Below are 23633 nucleotides of genomic sequence, written 5' to 3'. Positions count from 1 at the left end.
TGATAGACCACTGGCTGGCCCTGGACTACCTGGCAACCAGCCAGAGAGATGATGGTTCTGTCAACTCTCCCATTGGGAGAAATAGCCCCCATCAGTGACTGTAAGAGAGACTGAGTAAAGACTGTTGATGGCATCATCATAGACATCAAGAACATTAAGCCAGGGCTATGAGTGTTTTCAGTAATCTTTTCTCCTGGATTATTCCAGAAAAATGGGCAGGATTCCTGCAAGGATCCTTTGAGGTTATTATGATTATTGTTCTTTCTGTGATTTGGTTTAATCGGTAGACATGGTGGTACATGATGGTGGTCAGGGGACCAGGAGTGGATTCTGTTAAAATTGTATTTTGTTCTAGTGCCCCTGGCCACTCACTCCCCTTTTAGTCAGTATGTAATTTTTAGCAGGAAATAAGATTACAAAAGGGAACCTGGAAGTCACATAAAAATCATCCCAAAGATCAAAGGACCATCATTTCCAAATTGTATTATTTATTAACTCAAATTCACATCCTAGTGGTATGTGCTGAGTCAGGAGAAACCATCTAGGTGCTGCTCATCAAATGACTTGGATTTCTTCCCTTCACCAAACATTGTCCCCCAGTTGACACAATATTGACACAAGTCATTCTATTTTCGAGAACATCCAAATGTCTCTTTTCACACAATCCTGCAGTTTATGAGGAACTCTATTGTTTCCTTCATCTGTTTCGCAACCTGATGGGTTGGCATGAATTATTTTCCCTTACTTCGTCATTATGTTATAGTCAGACACAAAATTTAGCCCTTCACCAGTGACCTCCATCTTCCAGAGAAAGACATGTCTCCATTAAGCACTTTCATAAAGCTTCTTTCTGGTATGAATCCTGTGATGTAAAGTAAGAGATGATCTCTGGTTGAAGGCTTTCCCACTCTGAGTCCGTAGGTGGCTTACAACCAGAGTGAATTTTCTGCTAAGAAGCTCTGCACTCCATTCGAATGCCTTTCTTCATTCATGTCAGTGTAAGATTTCTATCTAGTATAAATTCTCTGATGGGAAATAAGGGCTGACTTTTGCCTGAAGGCTTTGCCATAATGATTGCATTCATGAGGTTTCTCTCCAGTGTGGATTCTCCCATGTTCAATTATACTCTTTCTACATCCGACGATTTTTCCACATTGATTACATTCATAAGGCTTCTCTCCAGTGTGGATTCTCTGATGATGATCAAGACTGGCCCTCTGTATGAAAGCTTTTCTACACTGATTATACACATGAGGTTTCTCCCTAGTATGAATTCTCCAATGTTGAGCAAGATTGGAGCTGTACTGGAAAGTCTTTCCACATTGGTTGCATTGATAAGGTTTCTCTCCAGTGTGGATTCTTTGATGTACAGGACAATTGTAGCTATATCTGAAAGCTTTTCCACATTGATTACATTTATGGGAGTTCTCTCCAGTGTGGATTCTTTGATGTTTAGCAAGTTTACTTTTCTTTAGGAAAGTTTTCCCACATTGATTACATTCATAAGGTTTCTTTCTAGTGTGGAATCTCCGATGTCGAACAAGATGGGAACTTTTTGTGGATGTCTTTCTGCATTGATTAAATTCATAAGGTTTCTGCCCAGTGTGGATTCTCTGATGCACAGTACATATTTCTCTCCAAGTGAAGTCACAGGGACTCATGAATCTTTGCACAGAAACTTTAATCAACTACTATGTGAAAAAAGCTGTGAATTCAAAGATCATAGCTGAATAGTTCCTCCCCTTGTAGGAATTTAACATTCAGTTGGAGAGAAGGCAACTGGTGTCTACAGCATAATTTCAAGAGGAATAAGATTCATATGAGAGGAGTGGCAGAAGCCTCACCAGTGGGGTGGAGCCTGATCTGGGCTTCAAAGGAAGTTGGAGATTCTGCCCAGTGAAGGTGGGGAGGGTGTGCATGGCCCTCTGAAGGAGCCACCCCTGCAAAGGCCTGGCGACAAGTGATGGAAGGATGTGTGCAGGAAGAGCTGGCATGCTGGCTTTACTAGAATAGAGAGGACACAAAGTGGGTTAATGTTGCACAGATTGGGAAGATAGGAGTGGGCCTTATTTTTTGTTTAATATTTTGGTTTCCAACATTGATTTCCACAAGATTCTGAGTTACAAATTTTCTCCCCATTTCCATCCTCTCCCCAACTCCAAGATGACATATATTCTAATTGCTCCATTCCCCAGTCAGCCCTCCCTTCTGTCACCCCACTCCCTGCCCCATCCCCTTCCCCTTTACTTTCTTGTAGGGCAGGATAGATTTCTATGCCCCATTCCCTATACATCTTATTTCTCAGTTGCATGCAAAAACAACTTTTTCTTTTGAGGATGTGATTTTAATTCTTTGAGTTCCAAATTCTCTCCCCTCTTCCCTTCCCACCCCCCCCTCCCTAAGAAGGCAAGCAATTCAACATAGGCCACATGTGTATCATTATGCAAAACACTTCCACAATACTCATGATGTGAAAGACTAGCTATATTTCCTTCCATCTTATCCTGTCCCCCTTTATTCAATTTTCTCCCTTGACCCTATCCCTTTTCTTTTTCTTTTTTTTTATGCTTGCTGAATTAACTTGAATTTATTTATTTATTTTTCTTTCTTTTTTTAATTTTTTTTTTAACATGCTCTGTAAGCAGCCTCATTGCTGCACGACCCACGATGAACTCCTTTCACTCTGTCCCTGCAGTTTTTCCCACTAACCTTCTCTGTTGTCTTTGGTGTTTGTGGATTGAGAAGTCTAGTAACTGCCACAGCTCACTGATTCGGGGTGCTAGGGCCTGTTCTGCTCTGCTCCCAGCACAATGCGATGGACCTTACCCAGCGATCATCCAGGCTGTCCTGGGCTGGAGCCCTGCTTCCCTCTGCTATTTCGTGGGTTCTGCAGTTCTAGAATTTGTTCAGAGCCATTTTTATAGGTGTTTGGAGGGTCCTGGGGGAGAACTTTAGGCAAGTCCCTGCTTTCCAGCCACCATCTTGGCTCCACCCCCAGGATCCACATTTCCCTTTCTAAGTAGATGTGCTTAGATTTGAAATAATGTTAACTGAATAAATACCATTTCTGGCAGACTTGTGCCTAAAATTCAGAGTATTGTATTAATTTTTTTTCCCTTCAAAGAACTTCTCCTTAGCTCACAGTTCCCCAACTTCTCCATGAGAATAATGTGAGAAAGTTAATTCAATGCTTTTCTGAATTCTAGGTAAATTCTGTAATTTGGCATTTCACTTAATGTATCAGTTTAGTGACCATGTCAGAAAGGGAAAAAAAAGCTAGTCTGACATATCCTATTTATGTCCATGTCCTTATTAATTTTATGAACAAAACATCCCTTTCTCACTTCTCAATGACTTACCCAGAAGTACCTCACTAATTGTAACACTTGAATTCCGTGATTGCTCACCTGGATTTCTGTACTCAAAGTGTCCCAGTGTCTGTTTCCAAAACTATCAGTCCTTGTTCTGGCATCCTATCCCAGGGACACAAAGATTCCACGGTGCTCCCCTGATGTCTCTGAGCCAGTTGGAAGGCTAGCTAAGGAGGACATGATGGTAATACCATCTCTCAGGGAGACAGCTTCATATGCTTTTTGTCATTACTAGTGTTAGCCCTCAGGACCATTTAGAGTCCAGAGGAAATCATAGGATCACAGATTTGGAACTCAAGAGGACCTTACAGGTCACAGGACCCAACCCTCTCCCCTCATTTTACAACATTGGTGTTACTTCTGGTTTTGCTCATTTCACTCTGAGTCAGTTCACAAATTCTTCCCAGGCTTCTCTGAAACTGTGCCTGTGACTTCTTGTGATTCACTAGTATTCCACAGTATTCATATATGAAAATTTGTCTAGCTATTCTCTAATTTATGGATACTTTCTGAATATTTAGTATTTTTGCCACCTGGCTATTATTAAGGGAGGCTCTCTTGAACCTCATGCTTTGCCAGATCAGCTTACCTGACTCTTGAGAGAGGAACCTTCCAGATCCTTCAGAAAATTCTCCCCTCTCCTTTAACTTTGTCATGTCTATGATTAGGTAAGGCTACAGCTCATCACATCTACTTTCTCTTATACTGTTCTTCCTCCTCCCCACTGAACTCTGCTCATTAAAGAGATATAATTACTAACAAGAGCTGTAGCTAATCTGATGGTTCTCTTCTGCTGGGACAAGTCTTAAGTCAAAAAAACTTTCCTAACAATCTTACATGACTATGGTAAGGTTCAAATGAAAGAATGGATATGCAAGTATTTTGTTTCTATTAAGCATCATATAAAACTTAACTATCATGATTTCGTCTGAGAAAGATACATGGTGGTCTGTGTTGACAACTTTGCAATGTTCTGCATTGCCACTTTCCTCCATCTGCTTAACCAAGTGATGATATATCATCCAGGACTTCTCTACAGAGGCTGGGCTGGGGCAAGCCCTGGGTTAGAAAACCCTCAAGGGCCTCAATTGATTATTTACAGGTTGCTCCAGGCATTAGGATTTATCATTGTACTAATTATAATTCTGAGCAGACAACAAGGAGTGGGGTGAACTTCCATTGTCTATTATATGTGCAACTCCAAGGTACCTGAGGTCAATGGAATGACCTCTTGGTGTAGGGTTGTGTTTCATCCTTGAGAGTGACACATTTTGACCCTTCATTTCAAATGCTCTTTAAGACTCTATCTCCCATCTTGGGAGTCTGGCTAGTTTGCTGCTGCTCAGAATGGTCCTGCTGGGAATAGAGTAAGCAGGGAAAAAAGAGTCATTTAGAAAAATTCAGAAGGAACCTTTGAAAAACATGGCATTCCTTTAGGTTAAAAAAGTCTTAAAATCATAACAATAAATGAATCTTTCCTTCATATGGCAAACCATATCTATCTAAACTCAAGAGCTGAAATTGCATGTAATGGAGAAACACTAAAAATCTTTCCAGTAAACACTGAAGAAAGGCAAGGATGTCCATTATCATGGCTGTAATTTGACATACTTCTAGAAACTCTAGCTATAGCATTAAGACAAGAAAACTGAGGGAATGAACAGGGGAAATGTAGGCAAAATTATTTTCGTTGATGCTAAGTTGGCTTACTTAGAGAATCTTAGACATGGTATGACAAAATCAATTAAAGCAATTAGCAATATGAGCAAATCCATAGGATCATAGATGCAGAACTGGAAGGGATCTTAGAGGCCATAATACACAATTCCCTAGTTCTGTAGATGAGGAAACTGATGCACAGAGAAGTTAGTTGCCTTTTTTAGTAATTGAGCACATTTAGCCTAGGGAACAGTGGAAGTGGGAGAGCAGGGGACATGAGAAACATCCTCAAGTATTTCACAGAATCAAAGTTTCAGAGTGGAAACAGATACCAGAGACTATTTTATCAAATCCATTCATGAATAAGAATTTTTAAATTACAATTTGCCTTTAAATGCTCATCAAGACTCTGCTTTAAAATGTTCATTTAAGAACTCAGTACTTCCAATTCCATTATACTTTTGATCTAATTGTCAGGAATTTTTCCTGAAATCGAGCCTAAATTTTCTTCTCAATTTAAAATCCCTGTTCCTAGTTCTGCCTTCCAGAAGAAGCCTGATTCCTATTTCACTTGAAAGCCCATTGAAAATAGCTTTCATATCTGGAAATTAGGTAGCCTAGTGCAAAGTGTACTGGATTCAGAGTCAGGAAGAGCTGAATTCAAATCCACCCTCAGATACTAGCCTTGTGGCACTGGGCAGGTCAATGAACCTCTGACTGTTCCTGGCAAAGATAGTGTAATGGTTTGCCATTTCCTTCTCCAGCTCATTTTACAGATGATGAAACTGAGGCCAACAAGGTTAAGTGACTTGCCCAGGGTCACCCAGCTTGTAAATGTCTGAGGTCAGATTTGAATTCAGGTCTTCCTGATTCCAGGCCAATTGGTATAACCATTGTATCACCTGTGTCCAAACAAGCTTTCTACAGTATGGACTGGAGGCATTCTGAGATGGAAGGCTCTAGCACTTACATAACCTGGAAAAGCTTGTTTTCAGAAGGTGAGATTTTAGCTGAGATGTGAAGGAAGCCAGGAGGCCCAGGTGAAGAGAGAGGCCATTCCAAGCATGAGAGACAGCTGTTGGAAAGGCACAGATCAAGGAGGTTCTTGGTCAAGAGTCAGCCAGGAGGCCAGTGTCCCTGTGTCAGAGAGGAGAAGATGACAAAGTTGTAAGAAAAATGGAAAGGTTAAGAGGCTGGTTTTCTGGTGTCTTCTATGTGCCAGGAGCTATATAAATATTATTGTCATGGTCCTTGCTAGGGAGAGCCAGAATAAGGGAGTATAAGTTACAGATAGACAGTAAACTATGGCTTATTTAGCCCCTCAATAGTGTGACACATTTCAGATAGATGTGTGTTTCTCAGAGTTCCACAGAGGACATAAAGCTCCATACTCCATTTACACACCTCTCCTCAATCATGTCATTGATGAAATTTATATCTTATATGAATTCTCTGATGTGATAAGAGGGCTGACTTTTTGCCTGAAGGCACACATGGATGGTATTTTCTTTAATGTGGATTCTGATGTTTAACTACACTGGAGCTGACTCTAAAAGCCTTTCCACACTGATTACATTCATAAGGTTTTTCTCCAGTGTGGATGTTCTGATGTACTCTAAGACTGGAACTGACTCTGAAGGCCATTCCACACTGATTGCATTCATAAGGTTTCTCTCCAGTGTGGATTCTCTGATGTAGTGTGAGATAGTCCCTCCGTGTAAAAGTCTTTCCACATTGATTACATTCATAAGATTTCTCACCAGTGTGGATCCTCTGATGTACAGTAAGATTGGCCCTCTTTGTAAAAGCCTTTCCACATTGATTGCACTCAAAAGTTTTTTCTCCAGTGTGGACTCTCTGATGTATGGTAAGATAGTCCTTCTGTGCAAAAGTCTTTCCACGTTGATTACATTCATAAGATTTCCCTCCAGTGTGGATTCTCTGATGTATGGTAAGATTGGCCCCACCTGTACAAGTTTTTCCACACTGATTACATTCATAAGGTTTTTCTCCAGTGTGGTGTTTCAGATGTTTATTAAGATGAGTCCTCTGTGTAAAAGCCTCTCCACACTGATTACATTCGTAAGGTTTCTCTCCCATGTGGATGTTCTCATGTACTCTAAGACTGGAGCTGACTGTGAAAGCCTTTCCACATTGATTGCATTCATAAGATTTCTCTCCAGTGTGGATTCTCCAATGAAGAGCAGAGATTTCTCTCCAAGTGAAGTCACAGGGACCATCACCCATGAATCTTTGCTCCTGAGTTACTTCTGCAGAAAGGTTTAGGACTGCAGGAATCTTCTTCACTTCAAGTCTGATTTCTCCTTCTGAAAGAAACAAGCAAGAAAACATATACACAGACACATATATAATTATATCCCCTTCCCTTCACTGGCAGAATATAAACTCCTTTACATTCTCTTTCCTCAGGCAAAGAGAAAGGTCTTCAAACTTCAAAAGTCTTCAAATAGGCAGAACCAATTATTTCAAAAAGCCTTAGCTCACATCCCAAGGATGATTTAGTTTACAAAGAGCTTCACTACACTGAATCTTTATAACAAACCTCTGACAGAGGCAGTATCCTTATCACATTTGAAACAGCCACAATCATGGACCATCATGGACCAACCATGAAACCATCATGGACCCCCCACAACCTTTCTACAAAAACCAAGGCCATGAGCTCAGAATGGCTCAGTGACTTGACTCAAAATCCCTAATGTGAGACATGAACTAAAACCTGTGACTTGGCATGCTCTGTCCACAGTACTAGAAAAGTTCCTTCCGCTGAATCCTTCCTTTTCACTTTCATTGTTTGCACTTTCAATGTTTTCTTCACAGATATTATGCCATTTGGTGTACACATACTAAATATTCAAATTATTTCAAGATCTCTCATATTTGTAAATATAATGTAATGTCCATAGTAACAACTTTTCTTTCTCCTATGCAATATTTGAGGTCACATGAAGAATACCAGTACCGGTTTTTGTATTTACCTAAAGCATAAAAGAATTTGTTCTGGCCTAATTAAATTTTTTTGAAAAAAAATATTTTTTTTGGCAAGGCACTCCAGGGTCTCACAGTGAGTAAGTGTCAAGTATCTCTGGTTGGATTTGAACTGGTACTCTATCAACTGCACCACCTAGCTGCCCTTCGGCCTATTAATTTATTTTGATAGTGATTACTTACTTCCTTTTTTAAAAAAAGTCTGTAAATGCCTCTGCTTACTATAATAAAAATAAAATCCTTGTAATAAAGATTGCAGATGTATAATCCATGTAAGATTGCTTACCATCTCATGGAAGGGAGGTGAAGAAATGAAGGAATTAGGAATTTTAAATTTAATCAAATGTTAAAAAGTTTTAATATCTAATAGGGGAAAATAAAATATCGTATTATAAAATACAATCTATTTGTACTAAAAAAAAATCCACATAATAAACCTTTAATAAGACCTTTATAATAATAAGACCTTTAAAAATGCATGGCATTTCCTCTGTCTGAAAATATGTGTCTCATACATGAATTTGAATCTATCATCATTTTGTAAAGAAGTGGACAGCAGGCTTCAGTATAATCCTCTTGAAACCCTTTCCCATTTAGGGGTTCACAAAACCATTAGAGATTCTAGAAAGCAGTCCAAAGGATTTGAAGTCAAAATTTGTCATTGGTACCTTAAGCACTAAATAATTGCCCAATTTTGTGGCTAAGATATTTATCCTATGGAACAACAATTGTGTGTATACTTCCATCATAAATTTCATTCTGCAGTGATTCCAAATCATGGTGGTCAGGCATAAAATCCTTTTGGGGTTCATGCAATGAGAACATCACACTCTGACTGCTTCGGACTGTGTGCAACATATTCTTTCCATTTCTCAACTCAACATCAAATTGTTTCCAAACTTGCAGGAAGTTTGGACATTCATGTACAATCATCAGAGGCCTGCATAGACCCTCACTAGCTGGCGGCCACTGTACCAGAGTAGTCCTCTCATTCCTGGGTTACCTTGTAATCACATCTCATCAAAGCTGCAATTACCAGATCAAGATGTTACAACTCCGTCAGCTTCTCAAAGGAACTGTTTGGCCACACAGATTAGGCATTGGGTAGAATTTCAAGGAAAGTGTAGTAGGTTTTCCATTGGTGGAAAAAAGAAAGCTACGTCCCAAGAAATCCTATCCTTACATAGGAGCTTTTAAATATAAACGTTGCTTTAAAAAAAAAAAAATCTGTGCAATTGACCTTCAAGTACATTTGTCATTTAATACATTACTTGTCATGAGCAATTAGAATATTGCTGTTGCTATGTACAATGTTCTTCTGGTTCTGTTTACTTCACTATGCATCAGTTCATGTAAGTTCTTCCAGGTTTTTCAGATATCATCCTGCTTGTTATTTCTTATAACACAATAATACTCCATTCCAGTCATATGCCACAGCTAGTTGAGCCATTCACAATTGAGGAGCATCTTCTCAATTTCTAATTCTTTTCTCCACAAAATGGGTTGCTATAAATATTTTTGTGGAAATAGGTCCTTGTGCCTTTTTTTTTTGATCTTTGGGATATAGACCTAACAGTGGTTAGGTCAAAGAGTAGGCAGAGTGTTATAGCCCATTGAGCAAAGTTCCAAATTTCTCTCCAGAGTGGTTGAATCAGTTCACAAATCCACTAGCAGTGCATTGGTGTCCCAGTTTTCCCACATCCCCTCCAATATCCAACATTTTCCTTTTCTGTGATGTTACCCACTGATTGGTGTGAGGTAGTACCTCAGTGTTGTTTTCATTTGCATTTCTCTGATCAATACAGATTTAGAGTATTAATTCATATGACTGTAGTTGCTAGCTATTATTTTTATCACTATGATTTTAATTTTAGACTATTTCTTGCCAATTCTGTTCTCCTTCTCAGACTGTGATTATTCTCACTTCTTGAATTCTCTCATTTCCCTATTGAACTAAATGTATTTCCATTCCAAAACAGTCTCTTTTCAAGTAGATCAACTAAGAGTGAGGTTCATTTTCTGTTCCTTCTTCTCCAACTGTCTCCATGTTTTCATACTATACTGGGAGCTCCTTAACAGCAGAGACTTTCTTTTGCCTTTCTTTGTACCCTCAGAGCCTAGCACAGTGCCTAAAACACAAGGTGCTCAATCAGTCTTTACTGATTGCCTGAAAGGGCCCAGGGCTGACAGCAGGCCCCAGCCTCTAACTCAGTCACTGCATTCTGGTCCCTCTCCTAGTTATTTAAGCATGTTCTCACTTCCATGATGGTTATCTCTCTTTCTTGCACCCACTCACCTATAAGTAGCGACCTTTGTTAGGTGCTAACCCTGATGGAACCTGACCAGACCCAACACTGAAGACCACAGAGGCATCTTTCTAAGCTCCTGAATTGTCTCATACCAGAGGACAACTTCAAGTCTGTACCTCTCAGCTCCCTAAAAGGAAGTGGTCATCACCTACATGAACCTGGCCAATGATTCTCCAAGAATGGGACAGAGACTGAGCCACAGAGGTAAAAAAAAGGGACTTGGGCTGATGATTTATGCAAAGTCTAGCCTTGGGTTACTTCCAAATGTGCTACTGGATGAGACTGAGAAAACCACGAAAGCAAGCTGCCTTGGTCCACTACAAATGTAGGCTGCACAATCTCAGCTGCACCCTCATTGTAGCAAAACAATCCTTTGACATCTCCCTAATTCCCTATGCCACTCACCAGAGCAGCTTTTCCAAATCTTCTTTCATCCCCAAGGCTCCCTTAAGGCTCCTTCCCCCCCCCCCCCCCCCCCCCCCCCCCCCCCCCCCCCCCCCCCCCCCGCCCATCCCACCCATGGACACCTTCTTGGCCTCCTATTTCATAGTAAAAGCTGGACATTTATCCAGGGCTATCAAATTCTTATCTCACATTCCTCAGATGCATTCTTTTCATTTTTGGGCTCAGTATCAGGTAAAAAGTTGATCCTTTTTCTTGCTAAAGCAAATTACTTTAGGTATGTAAATAATTGCATTCAATCCCTATTCAACCTTGGTACCTTCTTCCCCCAGAATCTGCATTTTTTTCACTTATTTTCACTCTCTCCCCCACTAAGGACTCCTTTCCTCTTGTCACAAATAAAACCATTTCTCTCTTTCCTCCATTTCATGGTCAGATAGCTAGAGATGGCCATTTAAAAACGGTGTCTCCAACTCTTTTCTTGCTTTCTTTGAAACTCTCTGCAGTCTGGCTCCCAACTTTCTTCTTCTACTGAAACTTATTCCTCTAAAATTAGCGACAATCCTGAAATTCCTAAATTCGATGGCCATTTCTTGATGCTCCTTCTTGACTTTTCTGCAGGGTTTGGCACTGTCAGTCACCCCTTTTCCTCGATACTCTCCTCTCTAAGCTTTAGTGACTCTCCTCTCTCCTGGTCCTCCTTTTACCACATGCAAAATGAAACTCATTCTCTTTCCTACAAACCTCCCATCTCCTTACATTCGTAATATTATCCAAGGCATCCTCAACAGTCCAGGCTCAGAGATGAAGTGTCATGCAGTCCTCATTGACTCTCACACATTCACACTCCTGGCCCCATATTCACTCTGGAGCAAAGTTCCAGGATTTCATTTGGGGGAAATCTCTCCCACACACCCCCTTCTCTCCCAGCACTGTCACTGTCTTGGTTCAGGCCCCAGTCACCTCACCCCTGAGGTATTTCAGAGTCTGCTGGTTATTCTGGCTGCCTCATCTCCCCCCAATCCAGTCAGTCTTCCACCCAGCTGTCGAGGTCATCTTCCTAAAGCTCTCACTTGATCATGTCATGACCCATTCAACAATCTCCTCTGACTCTCCAGCAAAAGGATCCAATGTAAAATCATCCCTAGGGTTGATGATAAAGCACTTAATCACCTCTCCATGTCCCACTCTTCCAGTCTTTCTTCACCCTGTCCCCCACCGTATTTGCTATAATCCAGTGGTATGGCCCTCCTTTCTATTCTGTGAATAGGACACTCTATCTCCTGACTCCTTGGGTTTTTCTCACCATCCCTTTTGCCTAGAATACTCCTCCTGGCTTCCCTGAAGACCCAGCTAGAGCTCACCTTCCACAATAAGCCTTTCCTAGTCTTCCCCACTTTAGGGCCTTCCCCCCTTGCCCAGCTCTAATTTAAGCTGTCCATACTGGCTTTCTACACAATTGTTGGCCTGTTCACCAGACTGTGAAATCAGGAGTGCTGAGGACTACCCTTGCATCTCTTAATGACTCCAATGCATAGCAAAGGGCCTGGCATGCAGCAAGATCTTAATAAATGTTTGTGGGTTTGAAGAAGCTCTAAGAAAGAGCTCATCTTGGAGCATCTAACCCCCTTTGGCACTTTTAGGAGATTTCATTCCCCAGATTCCAAATGGTAACTTCTTATAACATGATAAATTTATCCCTGGAAGGGAGCTGAAAGGCCATGGAGTCTAACCCCCTGGGAAAAATGAGGCTCCAGTGTTGTACCAGGAGCGAGTGAGACACACGACAAGAGTTTAAGTTTTAAATGGAGAAGTTTATTAGCCGGCGACCGTTCGGGGAAATAGAGTCTCCCAAATCAAAACGGCTTCTGATGCCAGTGAAGAAGCAGTATTTATACAAAAATCTAAGTACAGATGTTAGTTATCTCTTGAAACTTACATATGTTATTTTTGGCAGGCTCAGTAAGCCTTTGTTAACTTTACTTTGATGATCATGATACATAAAAGGAACCTCCTAAATAGATTGTAAATACAATATATCAGATAGCTGACTTAAGTGTTGACTGAATTACAACCCAGGATCTCTTCGTCCAATTTGCCATACATCCCACGGGAGCATGAGATAAGAGCTAGGAGCAATCACGTAATTCAAAGGAATATCCGGGGCTGAGGCTTTCATCCTTCAAGGCCATAGGCAGACCGGGAGCGATGGTCCAGCTGGGTTTTGTTGAGACAAGAGATAAAGTTGTCTCCAAGCCAACTCAGTTAGATAAAGGAAGATCGTTAGGCTTTCCTGGTAATTAGCTTACATTCCATGGGAATATCTTAGGGGCCCGGGACACTCAGACCTCAGTCTGGTTTTTTCTTATGCAGACTGGGGTTTGCAGTTAGGGGCTGGGGGCAGGGTTTTTCTAGCAATAGCTGGCTACTCAGGTATCACATCTCCCACTTCTTTTATGGAACATTTCAAATATTTGAAAAGGAATGACTTGATTCAGAGCACCTGAGGTTTGGGCCACTAAGACAGGGACAGAATTAACATGAGAACGAATAAGGTTGGGGATATGAGAAAGTAATCAGGAACCTATAGTTACAGACAGGATCAATAAAATGAGGGGGGGCCAGCCAAAGTGCTAGCAGGGTGGTGAGCCAGGGGGGACATTGGTCCCCTGAAAATCACTCAATATCAGCTTAGGCTAGTGCCAGGTGAAAAACTTGCAGTAAAAATTCCCTAAACGCATCCTGTAAAGCAGGGGTTTGGGAAGTAACTGAAGGCATGCATAAAGTAACAATAGAGGGCAAGGCTCAGGTAGAAATTCAGAAGCTTCTTCAATTAGAGTGGCCGCAACAGCCAGGGAGTCCAACTGTTCTTTTAAACAGGCAACTGGCTTAGGCAACTAAGGACTGCGTTAGGACTCCCAAAGCCGGTGCTCTCCCTTCATCAACATGCCAAGTGAAAAGTTTGTAAAGACAAGAGTGTTGACAAGGGTCAGTTAAAGTATATACCTGTAAAATATTTAAGCAAGGTACTCCTCTCATGATTAGGGTCTCATCCCTCAATGGCTAACAAGGGAAAAATATCCTTAAGTAAGTCTGATCTGGCCTTGTCAACAGAGGTAGGGGTATTTCCTGAGCAAAGTTTAGAGAACAAAGAAGCCCAGGTCCTGGATCTTCTTCCAGTTACTCATTAATTCAGGCTACAAAATGGTATAAAACATTCCACATTTCCCCCTTTTGGTCAAAGGCAAACTGAAGGTTTCGCCTGAAGACCAATTAAGGTATGGAAAAAAAAAACTCTACCTTAAAAGTTCTAAAAATCCTTATCTAGGTGGATTCAGGTTTTTTTTTCTTTCTGTGTTTGGACATCCCCAGAGATGGACAGTAATTATAAACCACTTGTAAACAAGCAGGGGGAGCAAGTTGCAAGGGGGATCAGTAGGGAGCACAATGGGGAAACTAGAGAACTTAAATAAAATAAGCTAAAGACACCAAAGGTACAAGTAAACAGTCTTGGGAACGCGAGGGACTCAGAAAGAGAGTTGTCCTTCGTACAGGTTCTGGTCCAGAGTCTCGGGAGGGGCTGCCTGCGTCTGTTGCTGTCCCCTTCAGGCTCCTTTGAAACAGGAGGGCAAGGTGTCCTATGGGCTCAGATGTCCACTTGGGATCAGGGGCAGATGTGACAGAAGGATCAAGGAGTCCATCCACAAGTTGGCAGCTGTAGAAGTAGTCAGATCTGATAGGAGCTTCCAGAATACATATGATTTGATAATTGAGAGAAAAACAGCACAACATAGGTCCCAGCCACACAGGGCTAAGTTCAAATAAATACAATACCTAGATAGTAAAAGAGAATTCTGCTTCTCTGGTTCAGATCTAGAAATTCTCAAACAATTCTAACTTAATATAACTTAGTACAATCACTTAAATTTGGTTCCCCTTCCTTTAACTTCAGAGTATTTCAGTTCATATATCATCTACTGTTTCTGTCCTTACCTAAATTTTGTACCTGGTATAAGAATCCTTTAAAATATGAAAGTCCAACCATAAATTGAACTCATCTTCCTTTTAAAATCATCAGACAGATACCTTACAAAGGAGATATAATTTCACTTGTAACAATATCTTATACAATTTCCTTGTGCAAAAATCCACATTTAAGATCTTGTTACCAAAACATACTTATCAGCTCGAATTTCCAGAATTGATAAAGTATGGAGCCAGCCATACACATCTGTATATAATTCTTAGGGGAATTGCCTTTTTCAAAATTTGCTATCCCTTCGTTCTGTTAGACATTGATCACATTACATCTTTGCCTTATTTGCTTTGCCTAATCATTTTTCCCTTTTGGAGGATGTTATCCCTATATTATTTCAATGTTTTATTTGGCCATGAACATAGGTTAAAATTGTAAGCTAGTCATACTTGTATCCTATTATAATAACTCAGAAATATTTCAATATTCTTCTATTACCTAATAGATTTAGCATAGTGCTTACAAAACTTCTTGTTAATATAAATTTGCTATGAAAGAAATGAGGGACTATGTCATATATCTTAACAAAAGGAAAGAACTTCTTCAGCTCTGTTTGATTCCAGGCATGAGTCATATCTGATAGCCAATCTTATAGTCACCAGGTGCTGAAAGCTGGGCTTAGGAGTAATCAGGTGGAGACTTTCCTTTTCAGAAAGGAAATAGCAGAATTGGGAAATAGAGTCAGGAAGATCCTACCTAGGCTGTGTCCAAGGTCGTCTTCAAGACTTTTTCCCAGGCACAGACCTTTCAAGTTCTCAGCTTGCAATGCCCGCCATACTACCACTGACTTCACGTGACCTAAACCTGTAATCAGAGCTTAAAACAATATTAAATTGTAGTCCCATAAAATCTTAAATAGCAAATAAATATCCTTCACATGAGACTGCCCAAATTTCATTGAGCTAATAATTATCAAATCAAGCTACATAACATTTCCAGCTTCTAAATACTTCCTCACACTCTTTCCTAACTTGCTAAAACCATCTGAAACTATCATTCTCAGGACAGGGGAGGCTTAGCTAACTCCCATTTGTCCCCTAACTCTCTCATCTGCCTTTTGTATCCCCTCAAGCTTTTATTTACCTTTCCAACCTATTACTCAGTGTCCCTTTACGTTACAACCATAACACAAAACAACTCATAAGTTAGTACTTTTTACTGACATAACTGTGTATACTGGAATCCCATTCCAGTTTGCTTAAACAAACAAAAGAGGTTAATGACTGACCTCACAAGTTGATGGATTTGTCCCTGTTAATTCCTTCTGGAGGAAAAAAGGAACACTTCAGGAATTGAGTCTTATACACATTGTTAAGCTCTAACTCTCGCTTAAAATCACAAAAACATTTTCCAAAATACCTCTAGAATTGTTTACCTAAACTGAAGATGTCTCTGATTTAGTCGCAGTAATTAATTACACTATTTGTGTCAATACCCAATTGCTCTTAAATCACCTCACAACATCCAAGAACTCTATCTCGCATAAATACAATACAACTTTAAAATCCCAGCCTTAGTCTATGGGATAATGATGCAACCCTACATCATAAAACTTCTCTTCCCTTTCTAATTATTCTCATTAACACTTTAGAAACCATATTATCTTTCATTTGACTATAGAAGAGTACCAATATAACCAGTCATTTGATTAAAACAACAAGATTTTACATATTTGCATTTATCCAATTTCCCATTTTTTAAAAACAACTTCTTTCACAATGGTAACAGATTCTGGCAGATAACTTCCCTTTTGTCACTACCTGCTTATTTCTGATTAAAGAGATCTGCCACATCATCTCCCCCTGAGGTGGGTTCTTTCCCATTAGATGGCAAGCTTTACTAATAAGAACTGTATCTTTAAGACCCACATCCTCCTCGAAACCTAATCTTATCCTAAAAACATCACCTTTGCTGACTTTAAAAAGCCAGGTTTGAGACCCCTACTGTTCTTTCTTTCAGTAAAAACTCAAATCCCAGTAATTGTTGCCCCTCCCCCTTTCTTCCCTTCTGACACGTGAGCAAAAGTAGAACTCTTTCTTCTTATTTAAACTAAAGGGGGATGAGTGCAGACTGCCTCTTTACTCAAAAATGTAGAATAAGACATTGAATGGGCCATGCTTTAACCACCCTCCCAAGACTTCTACAGATAAGGTTCTCACCCAGAACTTGGAAAACTGCAGGTTTGAACTGCAACCAATTTGCTTACAGGTGGAAATTCAGCAGGCCTTCTGAAAATCATATGAAAAGATTTTACGGAGCATTTTAAAAGTATTTTCCCTTCTTAAAGCAAAATAACCTTTAAACATTTGGATTCATTCATATTCCCAAAGTGCCATCACCAATTAGTCCATAAACCTCCAGATTAACATACATAAACATGTATCTTTAGATGATACGGGCTTCAAAATCACACTCCTATATTTTCAAAGTATTATAACAACTAAATTCTTTGTTATTATAAAATTTCTAGATATCACAAAATCCTTTAGTCAAAAAGATGTTGTAATGGGGATAACACTTAGTTTCTATACCCAATTAAGTTAGCTTTTATTACAATAACAAAGTTTACCAGGACCTTTAAAAACTTTGTCCATAGGAATCTCTCTATCCTGAAAACTTTCACAAGATTGAATATCTAAACGTCCTCAGTTCAGTTAACAACCTCAATTTCTTAATTAAGTACAATTCTTAATCTAACAACATCCAGATTATGAGAGAAATTATTTTCTAACAGCATAGGTAATGCGATGTTAACCAATTTGTATATAATAACAAATTTAGAAATAAGTACACCACAAGCAATTATCATGTATTTAAAACTTGAAACAGATTCTAATTAATTACCAATCTAGTGATCATAACTGAGTTGGATAAGCAAATCAGATCTGGTTCGTAACCACTAGTGGTAACATTCTTAATTTCTAAGGCCCAATACTCTTAGCATAGTAAAAGAAAACATTACTGTTTATAAAACCATATTTTAACAGTTCACAAGAGAACCCGAAAGGCCTCTGCACAAATTCCTGACTTATAGCAAAAACAATTTCAATTGAACTTCCTTTTAAATAAAGACAAAACTTGGAAGTTTATAATTCTTTAAGTTACAGCAATTGTCCAGCTTCTTAACCTAATGCAACTTTAAGCCCTAAACATTATTATGTGTGTAAAGTTTGAACTACTCATTTCTGTCTAGGTAAGTACATTTTAAACCAAATATGATAGTTTAAAACTACCAAATTCTCATCACATCCTCTAAGAGCACTCAATTTACATATATCTAACTCAGATTAAAATCGCATAATAGTCTTTTCAAATTACAAAATCTAAGAATTTTAGAAATATAATGTTAGAAGTACAAAAACAATAAATTTCAGATTGCAATTCCAGACTATCACATATAGGAATTATTGATCCTATTACTTCTGGTGTTTCTATATTAATATATTAATATACATGCATAACATATATCAATACATTAATATCTTAAATACACTTTATTTATTTAACTGTATATTCTCCATCAGGTAACAAGTTTCTTTTAGCTTCAGCTTCCACAGTCTTTCAATGTGGAGGGTGGGGGGAGGGATGTGGCCAGGAGCAACATCCCCCCCCCCCCCCCCGCCTAAATTTCCCCATACAAGTTTTCTCTTTCTTTCCTAATTCTTGACCCAAAGTACCTCAAACATTTCAAGTGAATAATCAATTACATACTCTCCCAGCTTTTATTATTTTTAGAATCTAACCACCCCTTAATTCAGAGCCCATTTCATCAATTTAGGTGAGCAAATTTCTAAACCTCTATGCACAGAGAATCTTCCATCTCGTCTTTAAACCACCAGATATATGCTCATAAAAACTTTCTCACATGGAAAGTGTGTTCTCATGGTTAATATCAGTATTATTAATTATTCACTTGTTACAACCACATATAACAGTTCCAAATTTTATCACATATAGAAATTATTCAACTTATTATTTTGGTATCCAAAAAACTACTTCAAAGGTTAACAATTACATGAAATCAGAGAGAGATAATAATGTTGTGTCTAAAATATAAACAACCATCATTATTATTTCCCTTTGCAAATCAGGAAACAGGTCAAACAGAGATTAAAATACAGTTTGCAATTGGAACAAAAATGTGAAGTTACCTAGAGCAGAAGCTGGTATCCCAATGGTGACAATTCTGGGAGGCAGAAAGTCCAAATCCATCTACCTTGCCCTTCCCCCACGACCGCAGAAGTTACTGAGCCTAGGGCAGTTTGCAGCTTCTGAGGACAGAGTGGGCAAGATGCAAAGGACCTGGATGGCATTTCCAAGCTTTGCCAAAAAGGATGGGCTACCCAGGGGCACAGGACTGACTGTTAGTCTGTGAATTTCTGTCCTTCTTCTCCTTTTTACCGGGTGGGGAAGGGTGATTTAAGTTTTCCCTACAGCCCTCCTGCGTTCTTCTAATCTGATCTGAGAGGAGAGGAGTTTGTTTTATCTGCTCTAACTTTTACTGCAGCCCTGAAACAGGATAACAATGGTGAAAAATCTCAACGAAGTAAACTTCACTCCTCGCTTACTCCTAAAGAAAACTTTTGCACTAGAATCTAAGGGAAAAGATTCCCTCCTAACTGTGATCAGGGACAAAGACAAATGCGAGAGTCCCATAGAAAACTTTAACAGAGGTTTTAGCCAGAAGGCATTCATTAGGAGGAGGTGTTTTTCAGCAAGAGGAGCTCCTGGAATGAATTTACAATTTCAGGAATTCCCTCTCCCGGAATTCAACTAACCAATTTCCAAACTTTTTAACAATTAAAACCCAGAATTTGCCAAAATTTTAACCCTTTTTCTTTCCGTTGTAGCTCTAATTCGGCCACAAATAGAACCACAAGGGGAGAAAAAATCTTTGTTTCCCTAGTTGCAGCCTGAAATCTCTGGCTGCCTGCATTTCAGATTTTAACAAAACATAGACATTTCACAATTTGACATAGACACACGAACAGAGACGAACTCAAAACGTAACAAAAAGACACAGTGTGGATCGAACTGAAGGCTAAACAGGTCCCCTCAGAGGAAAGAAAAGTGAACCAGATTTCCTCCTTAGGGATAGGACCCTCAATCTCCCCACACCCAACACAAAACAGAAGACCAGATGGCATGAGTTGGTTGAGGGCTAAACAGGTCCCCTCAGAGGAAAGAAAAGTGAACCAGATTTCCTCCTTAGGGATAGGACCCCCAATCTCCCCACACCCCAGCAGGAAGAGGCTGACGTCTCAGCTCTTCCACTCTGCCCACCTTCCCCTCTTCAGGGGTGTCGTGGTAACAGAGACCAGAGTGGCTAGCCCAGAACAGAACAGAACCTTACCTCTAGAGGATTTGAAACCAGATCTTCTCCGAAGGCCGAAAAGGGACGAGTCAGCAAAGAGCCCATTCTCCGAGACCGTCTCCCCACATCAGAGTCCTAGGAATAGAAATCCCCAGGAGCCGGCCCTCTGAAGTGAGAGAAGGTGGATCGGGGGCAGAGACTCCCTGTTGAGGTCCGGAATTCTGTGTGTGTCTCCAGGGCGGTAACACGGAATACCTCCTCATCTCGCTGGGGCCTCCAAAATGTTCTACCAGAAGCGAGTGAGACACACGACAAGAGTTTAAGTTTTAAATGGAGAAGTTTATTAGCCGGCGACCGTTCGGGGAAATAGAGTCTCCCAAATCAAAACGGCTCCTGATGCCAGTGAAGAAGCAGTATTTATACAAAAATCTAAGTACAGATGTTAGTTATCTCTTGAAACTTACATATGTTATTTTTGGCAGGCTCAGTAAGCCTTTGTTAACTTTACTTTGATGATCATGATACATAAAAGGAACCTCCTAAATAGATTGTAAATACAATATATCAGATAGCTGACTTAAGTGTTGACTGAATTACAACCCAGGATCTCTTCGTCCAATTTGCCATACATCCCACGGGAGCATGAGATAAGAGCTAGGAGCAATCACATAATTCAAAGGAATATCCGGGGCTGAGGCTTTCATCCTTCAAGGCCATAGGCAGACCGGGAGCGATGGTCCAGCTGGGTTTTGTTGAGACAAGAGATAAAGTTGTCTCCAAGCCAACTCAGTTAGTTAAAGGAAGATCGTTAGGCTTTCCTGGTAATTAGCTTACATTCCATGGGAATATCTTAGGGGCCCGGGACACTCGGACCTCAGTCTGGTTTTTTTCTTATGCAGACTGGGGTTTGCAGTTAGGGGCTGGGGGCAGGGTTTTTCTAGCAATAGCTGGCTACTCAGGTATCACACCAGGGTTCAGACACTGGCCCAGGGTGACACTGTTAATAAAAATATCTGAAAAAGAATTCCAAGGCAGGCCTTCCTGCCCCCAAATCTAGCACTTCCTTAACCACAACACATAGCAGCCTCTCATAATCACAGCTTTCATATACTTGCTTTCACCTCACTCACCTGGACAGAGGCTCCTCAGGCCTTCTTGCTCCAGCATCCATGGTGCTTCCCTTTGCTCAAAATAGGAGATCACATTTTCTCTGGGAACTGGAAGCCCTGGGCATGGGGAATCAGTTAGGGATGAGAATGGGGAGAAATTCAAAACTGGTCAGATAAGCCACAAGCCCAAGTAACAGGGACCTTGAAGAATCATCCTTTGCCCAGTCCCCCTACCTGGCTCCTCACTCCCTGAAACTTATATAAACAGTGTGTACTATTCATCCGGGGGTGTTTGTCTCCTTGGCTGAGAGTCTTCTACTGGCGAACTCAACCTGGTTTGTCCAAATACTATTTCTCAGTCAGTCTCAGTTATTCCTGGCATCCAGAGTGGCATGCAGGCAATGACCCCAGGTGGTTCCCAGGAATCCTGAAGGATATTTTCCATAGCATTAATTTTGGGGGTTCTGGGGAGAGGTCAGGGAGAAAACCTTGGAACCCCTTTGGAGTCAGAGAATTTAATCTTGTGCATCTTCTTCATGAAAGGATGGACTCATTGCATGGTTTCCATTGTCTAGAAATCAGAGGCAGCTGCTAGTGCAGTAGAGCGAGCCCTGGGCCTGGAGTCAGGACTGCCTGGCTTTAAATGTAGCCTCAGACAATTAGTAGCTGTGTGCCCCTGGACAAGCCACTTAACCTCCGTTTGCCTCAGTTTCTCAAGGGTTAAATGGGCATAATAATATCACCTACTCTGGAAGGTTATTATGAGGATGAAGTGACATAATATTGTAAAGAAAGCCCTTGGGCCAGCTTGTGGCAAATAGCAAGTGAAGGTAAATGCTTATTGCCTTCCCTTCCTTTCACACCATCTGTGCTGGAAGCTTAGGGTAACATGAAGGAAGATTAATGACAAACCTCCTACACCAGCCACAATGTATGCTTGTTAAATAGAAGAATATTCCAAATATTAGGCCCATCCCAAAGAGGGAGGGGCTGCAAGGAAAAGCTGCCTGGGCAGTTTTCTGCGATTTGGCATCAAAATTCAGGCAGAGGTTAGACCAAATAACCTCTGGGATTAGTTCCATGTCTGAGATTCTTCCACACTGATTGGAGCTTTGACCTGAAGATGACTAGAATTGGTAAGAAACTGCATCAGGAGCAAGAAAGGAAACCCTCAGCTTCCTATCACACAGCGCAAAGACTTTCTATAGGAAAACCAGGCTTGGACACAGGAGATATACACTTTCTCTAATAATTGACAGATGCTCCAAAGTCTGCACACTAGAGAATGAAGACATTCCCTTTGATTGCGGACTCAGAGTGAGCAGGGAAGTGTCCTTACCCAGGGAGAGCAGATTCTGGGCATTCTCCACCATCACTTCCTTGTGCAACTCCTTCTGAGGATGGTCCAAGAGGTCCCACTCCTCCTGAGTGAAGTCCACAGCCACATTCTTAAATGTCACCATCTCCTACATCATCAAAGTTTGTAGAATTAGAGCTGAAAGATACTTCAGGGTCAAATCCCCATTAATTTATAGGAAGAAGTCGAAGCTCACAGAAGGGATTTGCCCAAAGATCATCCTCTTTATGAGTGTCAGAGTCAACTTTTGAAACTAGTCAGTAAGATCCTGATGAAATTTTGAGAAAAGCACTTTATATCATCAGTTGGAATAAGGCTGACAAATGTCTGATTATGGAATGTGTCTCCTTGTAGAATCAGGGAGAATGTGTGTTCTATCTGAGGCAGATTCATTGGTGAAAGAAAAAGAGAGAAGGAGTAACGTGAAATTTCTTCCTTATTGAACCGGTATAAGTGATATATATTCTTAAAAAAGTCTATGAGAAGATGGTAGGTAGCAGTGCGTGAATATTAAATATGATCACTGAAAAGAGAACAAAGTAAAGGAAAAGATCTAGTTTGTTTCCTGAATGGCTGAAATAAAGTTTTATCTAGAAGGAAATATGAAGAGCATTCTAAAAAGATATTAATCAGAATCTGGACTGTACAGAGTGGTATGAGAGGGTTCCCACAAGTGAAGGAGCTTTACCTGTAATTACATAGAGGGCTTAAGATCACTCTGGGTATGAAGCTGTTATAGACAAAATAGCTTATCTTGTGAGTGCAGAAGCAGTGGGGCTGTGGGTACTTACCGGAGGCTGCAGGTCTTGGTTTGGGTTTGAGGTCAGAAGGGAGAACAGAAGGAGGATCTGAGGCCAGAGGCATCATAGCCCAACCCCAGGACTAGAGGTGATTACAAAAATTAAACTATTACAAAAAAATGCACAGCCAGAGGAGAAAGAATCCGACTATAGTGCATTGCTATGCGAGTAGAGAAGATCAGGGTTATTCTTCAGAGGAGGCTACTAAAACCAATAATGTCAAATAGTCACCTGCTAAAAAGGATTTATGGAAGAATTTAAACAAGA

General features: G+C 40.3%; 1 protein-coding gene across 1 annotated transcript; it reads right to left on the bottom strand.

Annotated features, from left to right (window-relative positions):
• Positions 1 to 515: 515 nt before the first annotated feature.
• LOC118844666 (zinc finger protein 829-like) lies at positions 516 to 22674 on the bottom strand. Its single transcript, XM_036752605.1, has 5 exons — positions 22549 to 22674; positions 21231 to 21326; positions 6791 to 7357; positions 6001 to 6167; positions 516 to 2004 (listed from the first exon to the last, which is right to left on the bottom strand). The coding sequence occupies exons 1-4, from the start codon at positions 22670 to 22672 to the stop codon at positions 6124 to 6126; spliced, it is 831 nt and encodes a 276-aa protein (XP_036608500.1). The 5' UTR covers positions 22673 to 22674; the 3' UTR covers positions 516 to 2004; positions 6001 to 6123.
• Between the last annotated feature and the right edge of the window lie 959 nt (positions 22675 to 23633).

Source organism: Trichosurus vulpecula, chromosome 3, assembly GCF_011100635.1.
Source record: "Trichosurus vulpecula isolate mTriVul1 chromosome 3, mTriVul1.pri, whole genome shotgun sequence".
Classification (NCBI taxonomy): Eukaryota; Metazoa; Chordata; class Mammalia; order Diprotodontia; family Phalangeridae; genus Trichosurus; species Trichosurus vulpecula.
Note: the sequence above shows the minus strand (reverse complement) of the source record. Positions and strands in the feature narration are given on the sequence as shown.

Coding starts and splice junctions, on each gene's coding strand:
- LOC118844666 (XM_036752605.1), bottom strand. CDS start 22,672: ATGGTGACATTTAAGAATGTGGCTGTGGACTTCACTCAGGAGGAGTGG. Junction 7,358..21,230: donor CCTGAGGAGCCTCTGTCCAG/GTGAGTGAGGTG, acceptor TGTTTCTTTCAG/AAGGAGAAATCAGACTTGAA. Junction 6,168..6,790: donor ACATCAGAGGATCCACACTG/GTGAGAAATCTT, acceptor TCTCTGACACAG/GGACACTGGCCTCCTGGCTG.